Source organism: Gymnoscopelus braueri (genome assembly GCF_963280865.1).
Source record: "Gymnoscopelus braueri genome assembly, chromosome: 17".
Classification (NCBI taxonomy): Eukaryota; Metazoa; Chordata; class Actinopteri; order Myctophiformes; family Myctophidae; genus Gymnoscopelus; species Gymnoscopelus braueri.
The window spans coordinates 15,639,613-15,658,829 of NC_137617.1; the positions used below are offsets into that span (position 1 = coordinate 15,639,613).

The 19,217-nt window shown below is 42.9% G+C and overlaps 1 protein-coding gene across 2 annotated transcripts in view; it reads left to right on the forward strand.

Moving 5' to 3' along the window:
• The window catches only part of exoc6 (exocyst complex component 6), an 88,043-nt gene that overhangs the window by 22,579 nt on the left and 46,247 nt on the right, over positions 1-19,217 (forward strand). For both annotated transcript variants that reach the window (XM_080455009.1, XM_080455010.1), the window contains exons 5-12: positions 779-824; positions 6,046-6,099; positions 6,282-6,432; positions 7,795-7,947; positions 10,984-11,052; positions 15,630-15,713; positions 17,699-17,745; positions 17,889-18,009. In XM_080455009.1, the coding sequence (XP_080311135.1) occupies positions 779-824; positions 6,046-6,099; positions 6,282-6,432; positions 7,795-7,947; positions 10,984-11,052; positions 15,630-15,713; positions 17,699-17,745; positions 17,889-18,009 (725 nt within the window). The remainder of the gene's footprint in view (positions 1-778; positions 825-6,045; positions 6,100-6,281; positions 6,433-7,794; positions 7,948-10,983; positions 11,053-15,629; positions 15,714-17,698; positions 17,746-17,888; positions 18,010-19,217) is intronic.

Consider the following 19,217-nt stretch of genomic DNA (forward strand, 5'->3'; position numbering starts at 1 on the left):
ACACTCTCGTACCCCCCATTGACATAGGACCACCGCCTCATCTGTGTGTGTGAAGGCTGACAGTTAAACCCGATTGGACGGTTCAAATGGAACTGTCATTTTCTTTCAAGTTCATTTTCGAAGAGAGACAAAGCGAAAAAGCCAAACCGTGGGATTGCATTTAGCATCATGCCAATTCCATGTTCCACTTCCAGACGTCCAGTTCCATTCGGAGCTGGAGACAACGCAGCTGGTTGGCCCCGAATATTCAATTTTAATGGACTGGAATCTTTCCTTCCATTTTGATGTCTCCAGTTTCATTGTCCTAAAAGTCACATAAGAGATACAGGATGGGGGAATGTTTTCATTTTCCGAACTCGCACCCTCTCTCATGCACTTTAACCCATTAAGGCCTGAGGTTCCGATTCTACAAAACAGTTCTAAAGCAGTTTTTTGAAAACGTATGTTGCTATGTCAGTGGTTTTCAAACTTTTTAATGTCAAGGACCCCAAAATTTATATGTATTTGGCCGCGGACCCCCATCTCAAAATATTTTGTTCCAGGGACCCCCAGAAGCAAAGATTTGAGTTACATGTTTGCTTTAAAAATATATTTATTCAAAGATTTGCACAAATGTTCTCGATTTTTCAAAAATAGCCAAAGTGTAAAATAATGCTTTTTAGGTCTTAATGGGTTAAGCTCAACTGAAAAGTAAGAGCATGAAAAATTCATAGTTTCATACAATATTATGTTTGTTGATTTGTTGATAATGATGAGCTTTTTCCTGTTGTCTTTGCAGTTCTGGAAATGTACAGTAAACTAAAGGAGCAGCTGGAGACCAAACGGTATGTCCCCGTTCCTTTAAACCCTGGAGAACATTCGGTGAAAATAGCTGTGATGCGTAATGCGACAAGTTGTTTTTGGCAAATATATTTGGTGTGTAGAGGGAAAAAAAGCAGGGGAACGAGTATAGAACTCCGGGGAAACCCGGTCAACTAAATCTTAGGGGCGGCTATAGCTTAGTTGGTAGAGAAGGCCGTCTGGTAATCGGAAAGTAACCGGGTTGTCTATGTGTCCAAGTGTCCCTGAGCAACACACTTATCCTATAACACCCCCCCTCCCCCCCCCCCACAGCGCTCATCATGACCATCTGCACAGCAATCTGCTGGGTGAAGCTGAAACTGTATTTCCCCTACGGGATTAATAAAGGTCTACAAAAATGTATGTATAGGGTTCAAGTTGTCACTCTGATAACAATCAGTGGTGGAAAAAGTACTCACATTTTTTACTTAAGTAAAAGTATCAATACTGCAATGTAGAAGTACTCCGTTACAAGTAAAAGCCCGGAATTCAAAATTCACTTGAGTAAAAGTACAAAAGTATTGGCATCAAAATGTACTTAAAGGACCAAAAGTAAAAGTACTAAAATGTTTGAAAATAGCAGATCTACAAGTTCACATGTAGATCATAAATGTATGTTTTATAATATCATAATTTATATCTGAAAAGTAACTAGTAACTAAAGTTTTCAAATAATTGTAGTGGAGTAAAAATACAATATTTGCCTCTTGAGATGTAGTGGAGTAAAAGTATTGGAAATTGGAAATACTCAAGCAAAGTACAAATACCTCAAAATGTTACTTAATTACAGTACTTAAGTGAATGTACTTAGTTACTTTCCACCACTGATAACAATGCAATTGTAATCAAAGCCATAATGTCAGCACTGGTCTGGAAACCTAGCGTAACATTTACACTAGCAGAGTGTCGAGCATTCTTTGGTGCTATGGAAAACACCCTTTTCTAAAACTGGATGTAAAAGTTCTATCTGCAAACGAATCTTCTGCCGCAGTCTGAAAACTCACCCCTTCAAACTCCACGTCACCCCCTTAGCACTCCTTGTTACCTTTGTCTCTGCACCTGCACATTTCTACTGCCTACTGTAGAAGCTAGTTATGTTATTTATTAACCCATTAAGACCTGAGGCGATTCTTTTGAAAAAAATATTTTTCAAAAATAGCAGATCTACAAGCTCATAGCGCGGCACTCGGTGCCGCGCTATGAGCTTGTATATCTGCTATTTTTGAATAGCCAAAGAAATCTAAAGTGACACCGATGCGTTCCTGGTCTTGATGGGTTAAGGTAGATGTATGTTGTTTACATGTTCAGAGGTGTTAAGTATGTTATTTAGCTGGGAACAGTGTGTTATTTAGATGCTAGGTTTGATGTCTTCCTGCTTTCCTAGTTACGTTGTAGCACAGACTTGTTTTATGCACTTTAATTACTCAACTCAACCACTTTCCTCGTTTGGTTGACTAGGATTCATGGCGCTTATAATTAAATTGTAATTGTATTATCCCTTGGGAATGGGTAGGGCATCAATTTCAGAGATTGGTGCATTGTTTGTCCACCCATCACATGAGCAGACAGAAATGGTAATCGTGGATCAAACCATGTCAAGTAAAGACTTATAGTTGAATGCCATATACTAAAAATGACATATATAATTGTTTTAATCTGTTTTACTAGTCTGATAACAGACTCGGTGTGTTGCTAGTTCCACATGATTGCCTGTCATTGTTTGACACTAGTCTGTGTTTTCACATGCTTGCTACATTTTGATTAGCCAGGACAGTGAACAGTGACCGGAAGATATATAGAGAGACGATATGATTATGAGCAGGGGTGCACATAACTGGTGCGCAGGTGCGCATGCGCACCCAAAATAAATAATGCGCGGCACATAAGACGACGCGAGGCGCTTTTGCGTACCAACAGCTGGGACAGGAATTTCCAAGCTTTTATTTTTTAGCAAAACTAAAAAATAAAAGCCTGGAGATCGAGGCTAGGAATTTACTTCCTGAAGCCACACTCACAGACAGGGAGAGGACGCATGCTGCACGTGATTGTGTGAGTGTCTCGCATCGCCTCGCATTGCCTCGCTGCGTGCACGCAGCCAGCAGCGGCTGTTAGAGGCACTCGTCACCGATGATGAACGCACCGTAATGGTGCAAAAATGACCGTGAACGTCCCAATCTGACGGATAAAAACAGCGCAGCACAGGGCACCAACCTTGGGGGCTTCACCAAACGGCGTGAGAGAAAAAGAAACGGCGAAAATCGTGCAGCACCCCCCCCCCCCCCCCCCGTTGACAAAACTGTCCGGTGGGCACCGTGCTGAATTCCCCCCCCCCCCCCCCCCCCCCCCCCGTTGACAAAACGGCACGGGACCATTTATTTTGTGCGCACCAACTCACATCTCCAGGTGCTCTTCTGAGTACTAGACATAAAAAGTTATGTGCACCCCTGATTATGAGCCAAGAATTGAACCCAGGATATTGCAGTTATGTGGTCGTTGCATTGACCAGTGGAGCCCCCACGGTGCAACCAGGGACGAATTAACCCCCACACGGGCCCTTGAGCCGCCAATTTTTAAGAAAAATTTATTATTCTTTTTTTTTTTTTTTTATGCCTCAGGAGCCCTTGTCAGGGCCTCAAACCCAGCGAGAATCACTGCTCTAAATACAGAGGAGGGGCCCACACATTTGATATTTGATTAACCTATACATTTCATTTTAGTAAGTTGTCGATGGCCGCGCGGCCCAGTTCCCCCCAAAGGGCCCCTGGGCCACGGCCCTGGCGGCCCAATGGCTAATACAGCCCTGGATGCAACGCCTTGTGAGCTTGTAGAGCTGCTATTTTATGAATAGCCGAAGTATAAAATAGGGCTTAAAAGATGAAGTCCTCCTGTTTTAACCTATTAAGAAGACCTGGAACGCATCACTTTAGATTTCTTTGGCTATTCAAAAATAGCAGATATACAAGCTCATAGCGCGGCACCGAGTGCCGCGCTATGAGCTTGTAGATCTGCTATTTTTGAAAAATCTTGAATTTTTTTTTTTTCAAAAACTGTTAAGGTCCTTACACACCGGGGCGATTTTTTCATGCGAATAATACGTTTTTTTTGTAAACCTTATAAAGTCAATGCAAGCTTCCACACCAGTTTCGCGAAGCGAAAAAAGCGTCTTTTAATTATTCGGAACGAGTCCGAATTTTGCGTATATTCGCATATTCGCCGGTGTGTAACCGCCTTTAGGATTTAGATTTTTGTAAAGAATCGCCTCAGGTCTTAAAGGGTTAATAGGGTGTAGACTGTACCCAAAAAGAGGCAGTTGTAGTCTCGTTGGCGAGATCTGTGGTCACCACTGTACTTAACTCCCCAACTCGACCGCCGAGCCATCCTTCCTGGGGTTCAGTCAAACCTCACTTTTACCCCGTGAACTTTGGCCGGCACAGCGGGTCGTATTTACACGTAGATCTGTAAAAAAAAAAAAGGAGGGAGCCAAGTTCACTCGGGAACGGAAAATAATGACCCTTCCTTGTTCATTACCGTCTGCCGGGGCCTCCATAAAGGAAGGGGCCATTCACTGGAAGGACAATTGACCCTCAGTGTGCCCTTGTTCACAGCAAGGCCCCCTCACTGTAGCCCTGTCACGGCCCACAGCCAAATGAAGGCAATTAGCCCTTCCTTGCTAGCCACCCTGTGTGTGTGTGTGTGTGTGTGTGTGTGTGTGAGTGTATTGGTGTTTGAAGGTGTGTGTGTGGGTGCGCATGGCGTCTCCTCTAACCCATTTAGACCTGGAACGCATCTGTGTCACTTTTTGAGCTAAAAAAGCATTATTTTACACTTTGGCTATTCAAAAATAGCAGATCTACAAGCTCATAGCGCGGCACCGAGTGCCGCGCTACGAGCTTGTAGATCTGCTATTTTTGAAAAATCTTGAAAATGTGTAAAAAAAAATTACTCAAATCCTTGCTTCTGGGGGGTCCCTGGAACAACATAATTTGAGATGCAGGTCGGCGGCCAAATACATATCATTTTGGGGGTCCTTGACATGAAAAAGTTTGAGAGCCACTGATATAGAAACGTTAAGTTTTTTCAGAATACTGTTGGGATTTAGAAGACATTTGTAGAAACGGCTTCAGGTCTTAATGGGCTAAGCACTAATGACAGGTCCTAAACACGGCTACTGGGAAACGGGGAGAAGAGTTCACATGTAGCGCACACAACGCACTTAGCATACAGCGCACGTATGTGCCCGCTGCTCGGATCAACGTTCTGTTTGAAGTCATGCCACCTGCTAGCCTTTGTGACCCCCGGCCCGGGCGAGCTATGCACATTGACAAACGTTTGGCCCGGTAGAGTTTTATGAAGCCGTCTTCTGTTCATGTGTATCCAACACATTTTACACTCATTTACCAACCAATTAGATCCCTCCACAGCCTGCCCATCAGTCTAATGATGGGAGCCCAGCACGTTGACCCCTGGCTGAACCCTGTGTGACTTGATGCTAACTTGATATGATAATGCCACGACTAGAGCCCAATGGTGGATTGAATTCATCATATCCATGGCGTGATATCAATAATATCAGTGGCTACAATATGTATAGCGGTGTTTCTCAAACTTTTTAGTTGTAAGGACCCCCATTTGCCCCCAGCGTTAGGCCACAGACCCCCATAAGTCTGAGAGAGTGTACTAATGGAACCATTTTTACAATACGTACGATCAGTGAGATGAAGAAATGCCTGGCAAACATGCCTCAGAATGCCAGAAAAAAAAACAGTATAATTGAACCAAATGAACCCTAGAATCCCTGTTCTGGGGGGGCGAACACTCGTGAAAATAGCAGATTAGCTATTTTTGGCACAGTGGTGGTTAGATTGGCTATTTTTGGTTATTTACTGTAGATGGAAAAAAGGAGGGTGTTTAGTATAGACCCCTGGGGGACTCCGGTCAACTAAGTATGTAAGGTTTAAGTGGTTAAGGGTCCAAACTAGCTGGAAATCTAACTAGGAGGCATGTAATGCAATGCAAGCAAAGACGGGCAATGTTCTTAGCACATTTCTACAACGAAGAAATCGGTTGGTTTTACAAACAATGTAAAAAATATGAAGTTTGCATTAGAAACCATGAGGTTTAGCATGTTGTCTTTCCATTTCTGTCTTCACACCGTTAGGCGATTTCTTCACATGTAACACGCATTGTTTTGTTCTGTCTGTTTAGGTATTACGCTGCATTGAAAACCATGGAACAGCTGGAGAATGTCTACATCCCCAGGTAGGTTTACAATTACAGGGTTCCTATGCAGATGTGGAGAGTCATTGACAATTAGTTTTATGATGTACACAGGTCTGTAAAAGGTCAAGACTCATCTAAAACAATGGGTAAAATATTGTTCATTCTCCGTTGTGTTTCCAGTGTGAATGCATTGATGTTTCCGGTGTCTCTTGTCCGTACAGGGTCAGTCAGTACAGGTTCTGTCAGATCATGGCGGAGAACCTTCCCAAACTCAGAGAGGAGATCAAGGAGGTGTCCATGTCCGACCTGAAGGACTTCCTGGAGAGCATCAGGAAACACTCTGACAAAGTGGGAGAGACTGCCATGAGACAGGTTGCTACACACTCCAGTTGGAACATTTCATTCCATGATGCGCACAATGCGTCACAACCATGACGCATTTTTTTCTGCTGTGTTTCTTTTCGATGTGCACACTGTATAATTTTATTGAGGTATCTAAAGAGCACAGAGTACGTTTCTGACTGTGCCAAAGTATGTGCTGTCCATCATTGCCAGCCTGACAACCAAATCTTGCTGTGATGTATATTCCTGAACCGATTATATGGCAAAGGACGCAATCGTTCAGAAATAGATTTTGTCCGTAGGCTAGTCCAGCTGGCTCTCATTGACTGCAATACATTTGCAGTAAATGTGTGCGGTGTGCGTGCGTGTGTGTGTGTGTGTGTTTCTATCAGGGTTATTACACAAAAAAATATGAAATAACTAAAACTAGAATATAAAAAACAAAACATTTTAGTTCGCCGAAATAAAAATATAATCTACAATTTACACAAAAAAAATGTTTTAGTTCGTTTTAGTTTTAGTCTTTGTCAAAAATCTTCAAAAATAGCAAAAAGTTCACACGTTGTGAACTTGTATGAATTTTTGCTATTTTCCTTGCCTTGTTGAATCTTGCCCCGACTACATATTCCAATAAAATACCAAAACTAACAGAACTAAGCCTCTTCAACAAATTAAAGTTTAAACTAAACCAGCAAACCCACTTCGAAAACGAATCAAAACTAAACTGAAATTAAAGGAATATTTCACTTTCAAAAAAACTTTTGGTGATTTTATCGTCTACTCAGGCCTTTGTGAGCCCCCCAGACAGTTTTTAAGTTGCTTGCTTCAGTATTTAGATATTTGATATTCATTTTATCAGACACGCCCTCTTCCTATACAAACCCATTGTAAATTTTAACCATGTTAGATTCATCAAAAACACCCGTCCTTGGTTCTGGTGACTCACCCTGCCCTGCTAATGCGTGAGGGGGCTGTGTTTTTCCGATAAATATTTTAATTTATTTTAATTTATTTTTTCATTGTATTTTATTTTTTTCATTTTCCAAAAATAAATAAATAAATAAATAAATGAAAAAGGTAATTGAAAAAATACGACCCCCTCGCGTATTAGGGGGGCGGTATGAGTTACCAGAACCAAGGACAGGTGTTTTTGATGAATCTAACGGGGTTAAAATGGAGTTACAATGGGTTTGTATAGGAAGGGGGCGTGTCTGATAAAATGAATATCAAATATCCAAATACTGAATCAAGCAACTTAAACACTGTCTGGGGGGCTCACAAAGGCCTGAGTAGACGATAAAATGACCCAACGTTTTTTTGAAAGTGAAATATCCCCTTAACTAATGAAAAATCACTGAAGCTATAATAACCTTCTGTTTCTATCACCCCCAGGCTCAGCAGCACAGGACCTTTAACACAGTGGTTGCCAAGCAGACCAGCATTGGTCACTACACCAAACCCGTTTACTCTCTCAACGGACGCACACACACACACAACGGACTGATGATGGACGATGCTGGAGAGGAAGAGGAAGGAGATGAAGAGGTGAGGAACGTGCAAGTAACTTTGCACTTGTTAGTCGCTCTGGACATCTGCTAAATTCCTAAATTGTGTGTGTGTGTGTGTGTGTGTGTGTGTGTGTGTGTGTGTGTGTGTGTGTGTGTGTGTGTGTGTGTGTGTGTGTGTGTGTGTGTGTGTGTGTGTGTGTGTGTGTGTGCGTGTGTGTGCGTGTGCGCAGTGGAAAGTGTGTGTGAGGACGTGAGCGGGAGAGAAAGAAACGTGTGTGTTTGTGCCGCCTTGTTACCGTCATGACCTAATGAGAGACGGCAAGCATGTGTGGGAATGTCTGTCTGACTGCACCTGCACTCCCATCCGTCCATTAGCCCAGCTTTCATCCATCCATCCATCCATTAGCGGTCTCCTGCTGTGTGCGCGTGTGTGTGAGTGCGAGTGCGTGTACATGGGATGCCTACTGTTGCACGTATTTGGAACTAGCCTCACATATCCAGAGCATCGGAGAATTCTGCCTACTGAGATGTCTGGTGACATTTAAAATCCTATTTAGTTGCCAAAAACAATGGAGGAAAACTGCATTAACAAACTTTATCTTATCTTACGCCCACACCCACTAGCCCTCATTTATCTATGGAACGTAGAAACCAAACCAGCGCAGATCCGAGCGCAGGACTCATCTAACGTCGGGGCTCACGTGTGATTTATCGAGCGGTCGTATCATGTCAATAACGGCGTAAGAATGGACGTGTGTTGATAAATCTGGTGGCTGCGACCGATCGTCATTTAAATAACACACCCTTAACTGATTCACTGCCAATCACGTAGATCTACGCGAACCTATTTAAAGCCGCCACGTGCCAATCGCGTAGATCTACGTGAACAAAAAAAAAATTATATATATTTTTTCCAATTTGACCCAAAGACCAAGGAGATATGATTTTTCAAAGATCTAGACTCCTATCCACTTCCTTGTTAACTTAAAACTTAAAAATTCTGTATTTTAGGTTCTGTAATTCTCCTGAGTACTTTTTTTTTCAATGAAAAACTCTGGCACTGGCTAAAAAAATATGAAAATACCTCTGGCAGTTAATGGGTTAAATATGCTCGCCCTCGCCCCTGATTTTACGACATGAAGAGCCGCAATACGACCAAAGGGCAACTTCTCCGACATGGAAAATATGACCTCGCCCATCATCTCCAACGTCCTCACGTGACACCACGTTAATGAGAGATAATAATCTGAACGTCTATGGAGTGATTGATGACACTGCGTAAACATTAATGGATGATGGCTGGTGTGTGATGGTGGGATGGTTTACCTCCACATCTCCTGCTGAGGTCCCGGTGGCCAAAACCCACAACGTGTAGATCACCTGTGCTTGGGCACATGTATGGCATAGGAGCGTCGGGTTTCTATCCTTAACCCAGGTTGCACATAACTCCAGAGGACGTAGCTACTGTACCTAAGTTTGGATACCTCACTCTCCATGAAAAGATTCCAATAGGGTCCCGACTCCCGAAAAACCCTCTCTCATGCATACACGCTTGTATAGGTCTTAACCATTTGACTGCCAATCACGTAGATCTACGCAAACCGATTTAAAGCCGCCACGTGCCAATCGCGTAGATCTACGTGAAGTGAAAAAAAAAAATGTAGGAGTAATTTAACACATCGAGTGCCATAAACGGTCCGGACCGTTTTTGAGGGTCCAAACGAGAAGTGCCGAAAACGGTCCGGACCGTTTTTGACCCAATTCTATTTTTATACGAGTGGCCCACGTGGGGCGCTAAAACAAAACTTTGACATCACCCAAGGAGTTTCTGAGAAGAAGAGGCTGGATTTGGCTCCATGTCAAAAATCCTTCCGTCGGCGTTTTCAATGTTATCTCCTTGACTAAAAGCTTAATATCTCCATTTCTTTTTAACGTGGTGGAAACGAGCCGTTTTCGATCGGCGATCACGCTGCAATGGAGGGTCGCGTTGGAAATATTATTGTTCCAGGCGTTAGTCGGGACCCTCCGCCGTCTCGCACGCACGCTTTGTTTACATGCACTTCCGCGTCGGGGCTTCTCACAGCACGAAACGTATAACGCAAGTGGATGGAAGAAATGCAGGCACTCAACGTATAATATTTTAATAAACCTCTGGCACCCAATGTGTTAAAAAAAAAGTTTTGCACAAATTGGCCTCCTGGTGGCGCTCTAACAGGCCCATGTGAAAAAATTGGGGCAGAGGTTCTGAATTGGTATCCAGGGAATGTGTGTGCAAGAAATGTTTTTTTTTTTCCAATTTCACCCAAAGACCAAGGAGATATGATTAGTTGAAGATCTAGACTCCTATCCACTTCCTTGTTAACTTAAAACTTAAAAAGTCTATATTTCGGCTCCTGAGTACTTTTTTTTTTCCAATGAAAAACTCTGGCACTGGCTAAAAAAATATGAAAATACCTCTGGCAGTTAATGGGTTAACTGAGCCAGATCTGCAATTGTCTCAATCTGAATGATTGTTACAGCACTTGTTTAAATGGATAAATGATTAAGCACCTAACTTGTAGTGTCCATATGTCCATGCACGCCTTTACAAAATGTTATATTTTGACAGGGATTATTAGTTTGTTAGCTATACATTTTGGAGCGGATACATGTATTCAGATGCCTGTCAGACTGTCAGACTATGCTGCACTGCATGTCTAAAATGGTAAAACATTTGCGCACAGGAACTGTGGACCTGACGTGAGATTGGAGCGTCAAAGTGACGATAAAATGATAAATGGCGACAACTGCGGTGAGATCAGCATATGCCGTACGGCCGTTTTTGTCTGCTCTGCGCGAGTTTGATAAATGAGGTCCAGTGTGTTGAAAACCAATCCCGATACCATCCCAATGTGAAATACCACCCCAAAGTCTCCGCATCGGTTCTGCAATGCAGTTATTATTGTTTTCAGTTATTGTTCTCCACCCAGTTCTAGCCACTACATTGAATTTAGACGTCACCAGACGTAGCAGTAGGTGGAGATCCTCTGATGGTAATGTCCTCTTCATGTGTCTTTCATCTGTCTCCTAACAGGTTCTCACAGCTCAGGATCTGGTGGACTTCTCACCAGTCTACAGATGTCTGCACATCTACACTGTACTGGTAGGTCACCGCACGCACGTGCATAGACACGCACACGCACACACACATACACGCACGCACGCGCACACACACACACACACACACACACACACACACACACACACACACACACACACACACACACACACTGGGGATGCATAATATATCAAAGATCATCGCGATATCAATACATTTGGCCCATCACTCAAAGGTTTGAGAATCCCTGCTCTAACAGCAGAATAGCTAAAATGCATGTTAGCTTTCAGGATTTCCCCCTTTGAACTAGCTTAAACTTTTCCTCACATCATTCTACTCAGGGCTGTTGTCAAACCACCCGCCCAGTTGTTATTGGACAGCCAACAACCAACTAGCCAATAACACAGCAGTCCATCTGGGATATGGGATATAAAGTGCTGTACGCTTTCACTGAACATGCTGTATGCATACAGTTGCAGATCTGCACTTAGATTTGAATGCTGTTAATCACATAGGAAGCATCTCTGTATTTATTTGAAAGCATCAATGTGTATATTATTAAAGTCCTGTAAGCTTCTTTTGATATTCAGACGATTTTAGTGAAGTTGAGGCATGTCAAATAGGGATGTTAACCACTTAAAAAAAGAGAAACAATCTTCTTCTTTAACAATTTTCACCTATAATGATATGCCCAAATAACGGACATCTGGGTTAAAGTAGACACACAGACACACACACACACACACACACACACACACACACACACACACACACACACACACACACACACACACACACACACACACACACACACACACACACACACACACACACTTACACACACTTACACACACACACACACACACACACACTTACACACACAGAGAGACAAAGAAACACACTGCAGTGGTCTAATAGGACTGACCGGGCGGTAACCTTGTCTTTTTCGTGGCAAAACAAAACGGTGGAACAGTGTAGAGCTGCCTCCATTCATGATGCGCACGAACAGCAAGTGATTAAATTGGTGACTGGCGGAGTCAAAGGGGGGAACACACACACACACTCACACGCACGCACACACGCGCACACACACACATTTCTGTTCCCTGACTAGAGCCCCCACTAATGAGAGAAGAAGACACTGGGCCAAGAGGGGCTACAGGGGCTTGCAAAGAACACGTGTGTGTGTGCGCGCACGCACACACGCACACGTGCATACGTGCATACACAAGCAGGCACACACAGAGGACACAAAGGGTTCACATACAGTACACAAAGTTGATTCAGAAAAAAAATAAACTGGAATTTGACATTTTCTCTTTGTAACCCGCTCACGAGAGACACAGAGTCTACACACACACGCGCACACGCACGGTTCATTAAAGAAACACGTCATTGTATTTTTACATAGGTATTCGAATACAGTCAGACATACACAAACACAAAGTAAACATTTATATTTTCACAACTGTCATTGGTTTACAGTTTACACCTCTGAATGACTTGGACTGGGGCTATAGTGACCTCATAAGCATGAAACGGTATGTGTTTCAACTTGGCGTGTCTCAAATGCCGGAGACAAACGTGCCCGGGGGCGTCGCTTCTTTTTTTTAAGAGGTTCCTTCACAGAATGCATGCTTACCACCAGATTATTTCTGAAGAGAAAACAAACAAACATCATGTTGGCAAATGTATACATGATACATGATTATATTTTATAAACTAAGGTGAAGAAGTGTTCTGGCTCTTTTCGACTATAAAGGGTAACATGGAACTTTCCTCAACCTGAAATCTTTGAGAACCGGTGAAGTTCTGTGATAGGATTTTTTTTGTTCACGCTTCCATCTAACGAGAAGGGGGAGATACAGGCAAAGAAATACAAAAAAAAAAAAAAAAAAAAGCAAGCTGTGAGCTTGTAGGATACAGTAGGTGGGCTGCGTGCATTTTCAGAGCACGTTTATTTTAATGGTCAATCAATCGGTTGTGTCCCGGTTTGGATAAATGGAACTAATATAGTATACAAAAGTTCCTATTTATCGGTATCACAACGATAACTCACCTTTCAGGGTTTTAAAGAAAAAATTGTGTTTTACTTCTTTTTTTTTAATGTTATATTATCGTTAAAATCTGTGGGTGAAACTGAGTGAAACAGGACGGTTCACTTAGTTTTTTTGTAGTGGAAAAGAGCCATTAGTGAGGTTTGATCAGGACACCAGCTTCAGGATGGCAATGATCTCAGCCTATCACTGTCATCTCAAACCCCTCAGGCTGTTTACCCTAATGTCTCTCTTCTCTCTCCTTCTGACTCCCATTCTCATCTACCTGTTCCTCGCTGCTCCCCCGTCTTTCTATCGCTTTCTCTCCCTCTTTCTCCTCTCTTCCTCTCTCTCTCTCTCTCTCTCTCTCGCACTCTCTCTCTTCCCCCGCCCCCTCCTGCTTTTTTTCTCACCTCGCAGTCGACGCGGTTCAAAACGTATCAAGAGAGTACACGGCAAAAATCCTCAGTGTTCATTTCACTCAGAGCGCAGTACAAATGGTTCCATTTGAGTTAAATAAGCACTCCAGGTTGCACGGTGTAGTTGTGTATTTTAATTAGACATTTGACGGGTGGGTTCTGACTTGTCCCAGGTGGGGCAGCCTCAGGTACTGTTAGTTTTGGCCTCCGTTGCCTGTCTGCGGGTCGACTGAGTGCTTTTCCACTATAAAAAAAAGGGAAAGGCCATTTCAGAAATACATTTAGTCATCGACTTTGTATCATCGCAGAAACCGTTTTGACCGAAATTGGTTTATTGGATTATAGATTAATGGTTTATTACTCGGTTATTTTCTCTACGTTCCCTGTTTTCCGCTGTGTTCATTTATCTCTGAAAGGGTACATTTTTACACTTTCAGAGTTAAATTAACATTGCCCTATAAGGGACATGTGATGATGCCGGGCCACATAAAGTGAATCTGTGCAAAGGACTGAATGCATTGATGCAATATAAGTGGTTTTTAAATGACTTATGCCTTTTATACTTAGTTGTACAACGGATAGTGAAAATAGCTGATCTACAAGTCCACAACGTGTCATATCACAAAGCGTTGTGGACTTATAGATCTGCCGTTTTCGAGATTTTGGAAATCTTTTGACCAAAAATAGTGATGCAAGGTTGAAAGTGGTTGTTGTTGAGCTATCGAGCCTTTCTGACGTTCACCACATCTTTTTAAAGCCGTGGCACTTTTTGTTTCCCTCAAAACACAAAGCCTTTGCAGCCGTCATTTCTTTCAGCGTGTTCTTTGAAATGGATGCTCATTGAGCCCAATCGATCATAAACCTTGGAATGAGGCTAGGAGGTCCAAAGTTATTGTAACTGGAGGGAAGTACAACCGCGTGTGCCAAAAAATGTTGCAGATTCTCTGCTTTGCCTCAGGTGTGTGTATGTCTCAGCAAATTTGTCCTAGATTGTTAGTTGATAATGAAATGGATAAATTAAAAAGATAAATAATGGGGTAATGCATTACCCGACTAAATATATTGTAATCGTGTTGTGTACGAAGCTTGCATCATGCATCAGAAATGTTATTTAGTATATGCCATCAACTTGGTATGACAGTGGTTTGGAAATATTTAAGACCTAGGGGTTGGTTTTGATTGCTCGGCACGTAATGTTTACAGTATACTTTATGGTGCTATGTTTATGTAAGATCAAGTATTTTAATTGTATTTAGACTGCTAGAAGGGTGGTGGAAAGAATTATTTGGTCAACTGTTGAAAATGTCCTAGAAGGTAAAAAATGTGACTTTTTTTCCATCAACTAGAACGGTTAAAGACGTCATGAAATGGCTTTTTTCCCAACTTTATTAGGAAGTTTTCCTCTGAAACGGAGGTGTGCTGTGCCTCAACCAATAACAGTCTCAGCTGACCGTCCCGTCCCCTCAGGCTATGGGATTGACGGAATAACTGCAGCCAGCTGTGTCTCGTGCAGAGATGGAGAGAGAAAGAGAGGGCCAGTGCTGATCGAAGCACGTTTTTGTTACTGCATTGCCTGCTTCTCACGCCAAATGTTTTCAGATACATATTTTAGTGTACTGTTTTTTTTTTCCCACCTATAATGAAAACCAAAATCACCAAAATAGAAATGCTAGGTTGAAAGTGGTTATAACAACATTTTTAGGGTATACAAGTTGTCTCTGTGTTGGGAAATTAGTGGGAAAACTGTTACTTTTAAGGATTAAAATAAAAAAATAGCAAAAGTAGCAGAACTGCAAGCTCAATACGCGACGCTTCACGCCGTGTTTCAAGCTTACAGATCTGCTACTTTTGATGCTTTTGTGTGACGCTGTAGTATCATCAAGTAGGGCATTAATTTACGAAAAAAACACAAAAAGTTAAAATATGCCCGCCAGCAACGATATAATATATTGCAATAATAATGTGCGGTTGTCACAAAATCCCAAGGCACACCTTGACTCTTCTCACGGCACAGCGTTTGGGTACCACTGAATGAATGTGCTCTTTATGTGCGGTCGCTCGGCTTGCCTCGTTTGGAATGAATGAATGATTGAAGACGTACATCTGAGTTCCCATTACATCACATCACCATCGTCGTTCAAACCGCTGGAATGTGTTTTCTCTGCAGGGAGACCGGGAAACCTTTGAGAACTACTACAGGAAACAGAGGAAAAAACAGGCCAGGCTGGTGCTGCAACCACAGGCTAACATGGTGAGGCGCACACACGCACACGCACACGCACACACACACACACACACACACGCACGCGTAGACAATCTGTGACACATTAAAGCAGGGGTCTTCAACGTTTTTCAGCCCAAGGACCCCCTAGCTGAGAGAGAGATGAAACAGGGACCCCCACTACATTTGTATTCATGTTAAAATGTGTGTTTTCAGACATTATTTTAACCACTTAAATCCTCAATACTTGACCGTTGGCTCTCTACTTAGCCTTTTTCCCTCTACACACCAAACGTCTTTGCCGAAAATGGCCGATCCGCAGCGTGAGGCGTTGTGTGCTTGTAGATCTGCTATTTTCGGCTAATAATAGGGATTCTAGGGTTGAAGTGGTTAGTGTAAAAAAGTACCTATCCGCAAATATTTGGCGGCCCTCCTGTAGTAACTGTGAGGACCCCCTAGGGGTCCCGTACTCCCTGTTCAAGACCCCCACATTAAAGGACCATTTCACTAATGCTCATTATAAGATAGCACCAATTCTGTCAACTTGCTCTCTGTCTCAGAGGAGGGCTGTGGATACCTCAGAAACCTGTCCACCAGTGACATGGGTAGGCAGGTTTGATCATTTCAAACAAGATTTCAAACTTTTTATCAAATCAAGAACCATGGCTTCTATTTCAGCATGCTAACTTTCCAGGAATAGAAAGGATGTCATTTCTATTAGCTCCCCATGCATCGATGATGCCATTGGTACTTTAGGCAGGTTTCTGAACTGTCCATAGCCCACCAATGAGACGCAGAGGGAGTAGACAGTAATTGTCCCATCTTATAATGAGCAGTAGTGAGGACCAACTACATGAAGATATGGTTGAAAATGGGTGAAGTGCTCATTTGAACACATTTAATAATACATGTAACAGCCACAGAAGTCTGAATAAACGTTCCAGTTTACAGTTCAAATATGCTTTATACTCCGTTGTATGAGGCTGTGCAACACTGGCATGCAATGAAGTATAAATCAGGCTTAACCCATTAAGACCTGAGGCGATTCTTAAAAATGTTTTCTAAATCCTAACAGTTTTTTGAAAAATAGCAGATCTACAAGCTCATAGCGCGGCACTCGGTGCCGCGCTATGAGCTTGTAGATCTGCTATTTTTGAATAGCCAAAGAAATCTAAAGTGACACAGATGCGTTCCAGGTCTTAATGGGTTAAGGATTTGATCAGTTCGCAAATCCTGACATCCTCATCCTTCCGTACAGTATCTTCATTCTGTTAATGTCACAAATCGACCGTAATTTAACCATTGCTATATTCTAAAGGTGGCACAGCTACAGTAATACATTTTCTAATTAACACATTGACCGCCAGAGGTTAATCTCATAATGTACTCACCAGTGCCAACGTTTTATTGTTGTTTTTTGTTTTTTTCACGTCGCCATAGATCTTGTTAAAATCCTTAAGATTGAGCTGTACACGGTCTGTTTACATCGGCGACATCTCCCTGCGTGTATCAGTCCAAACCACGTGTCAAACGGAGCCGCCATGTTTGAGTTCTGACCGTTAATGTTAACATGGGAAATGCGAGGATGAAAAACTAAATGTGTACAGGGGCTTTTACAGGGGTTTTTGTGTACGACTTAGAATGGAGACAGACGGGAAACAAAAAACGGGATCGCACTTCCGGTCGACATCGGGTGGTGTTACACTGAAAATGGTCCCCCTAGAAAATTGAAAAAAAAAAAAAAATCGAAAAAAAGGAAAAAGCACCACAGCCCGTAGGCTACGGGATCGGCGCTTAACCGTTGGATTTAACGGCCCGTAGAACTACGGGCCCGGCGGTCAATGTGTTAAAGGTTGCAACATTCCACAGGGTCCAGAATTTTATTTCGGTAATTGTTGTAAAAGTTGTTTTGTTTTTTTTGTGTTTTTTTTATAAATCCCTCCCTTGAAAAAACTGATGATTTTGAATCATGCCTTCATTCCTTTGCATGTGTGTGTGTATGTTTGTCTCTCCAGCATGAGACAGTAGAGGGCTACAGAAGATACTTCAATCAGATTGTAGGGTAAGCTGCCAGTCCACATTTCACACTATAGACACTTGTATTGGATGTTCGTTTGTTAGTGTGTGTGTATGCATAAACGTGCACGCACACTGATGTGGCTTTCCTTGTGCGTGTGTGTGTGCGTGTGTGATGTGTATCTCTAGGTTCTTTGTGGTGGAGGACCATATTCTCCATGCAACCCGGGGGCTGGTGACCAGGGCTTTCACCGACGAGCTGTGGAACATGGCCCTGTCCAAGATCATCGCTGTGCTCCGCACTCACTCTGTAAGCACACACACTCACACGCACACACACACACACACACACACACACACACACACACACACACACGCACACGCATACACACACAGCGCACAATTTTTGTGGTGCTGTGGTGCGGACACGAGCATTGTCCCACTACACATGCTGTTTACTCACATCAAGAAACACACACACACACACACACACACACACACACACACACACACACACACACACACCCCTGTCCAAATTCATGTCTGTGCCTTGCACATGGTCAAATCCACTGCATTAGTTGATCAGAAATGTCACGGGTTAACACCCTCCACACCCCCCCAAAAATAAGCATAGCAAGCAGGGAGTTAGTTTGAGTTGACGGAGTGTTTTAAGGAGACAGTGGGGAGAGTTCATAGAGATAATGGAGCCTGCTGGGGACTATTCAGCTTGCAAGAACATCAATTCACTGGATGACAACAGAAAGGTCCACTCACTCACATGCGCGCTAACAGACACACACACACACACACACACACACACACACACTGCAGAGGTCAACACGCACAAACACACAAGAGAGGGCACACACACACACACACACACACACACACACACACACACACAACACAAACACACATGAGGTCAACACACACACACGACCAGAGGAGAGGTCATTGGGGCTTAATGAGGGACAGATTGCAACAATAACAGCAGATTAAGGCTGCATATTCCCTGCCGCTGGGCTCCAGTCAGTTGTAAATCACCTGGAGGATTATGCAAACGGCCCCCAGACAGGGCCGCACAGCCTGGGGTAAGGAGACTAACAAAGCCCCTGGTCTCCCCCTTGGCCTCGACCAATCTGCCCCTCCCTCCGACCCACCCCATCCATCCATGGTGACGCGGGTTTGAAAACGGGCTCTCTCCAAGGCTGTGAAAACAAAACACCTTGAACTTTGTCCTTTTCTGTTTGTTTGTTTGTTTGTTGTTTTTATTGGCAATTAACAAATAATGCAGTCTCCACTGTTACAAATGTACTTGTAAAAACAGCCATTCAGTGACATTCATTGTAAACATATTAGCAAACTTCCTGAAAATGTGACGTTTGTTCTGTGAGTTCTGGACAGCACCTGCACAGTCATTCTTAATTTTGGAGATGGAGAAAGTTGAAAACGTAGACTGATGGTGCTTCTAGGATCAATGGGAGCTATGACTGAAAAAGAGAAAGTATGAGCACTCAA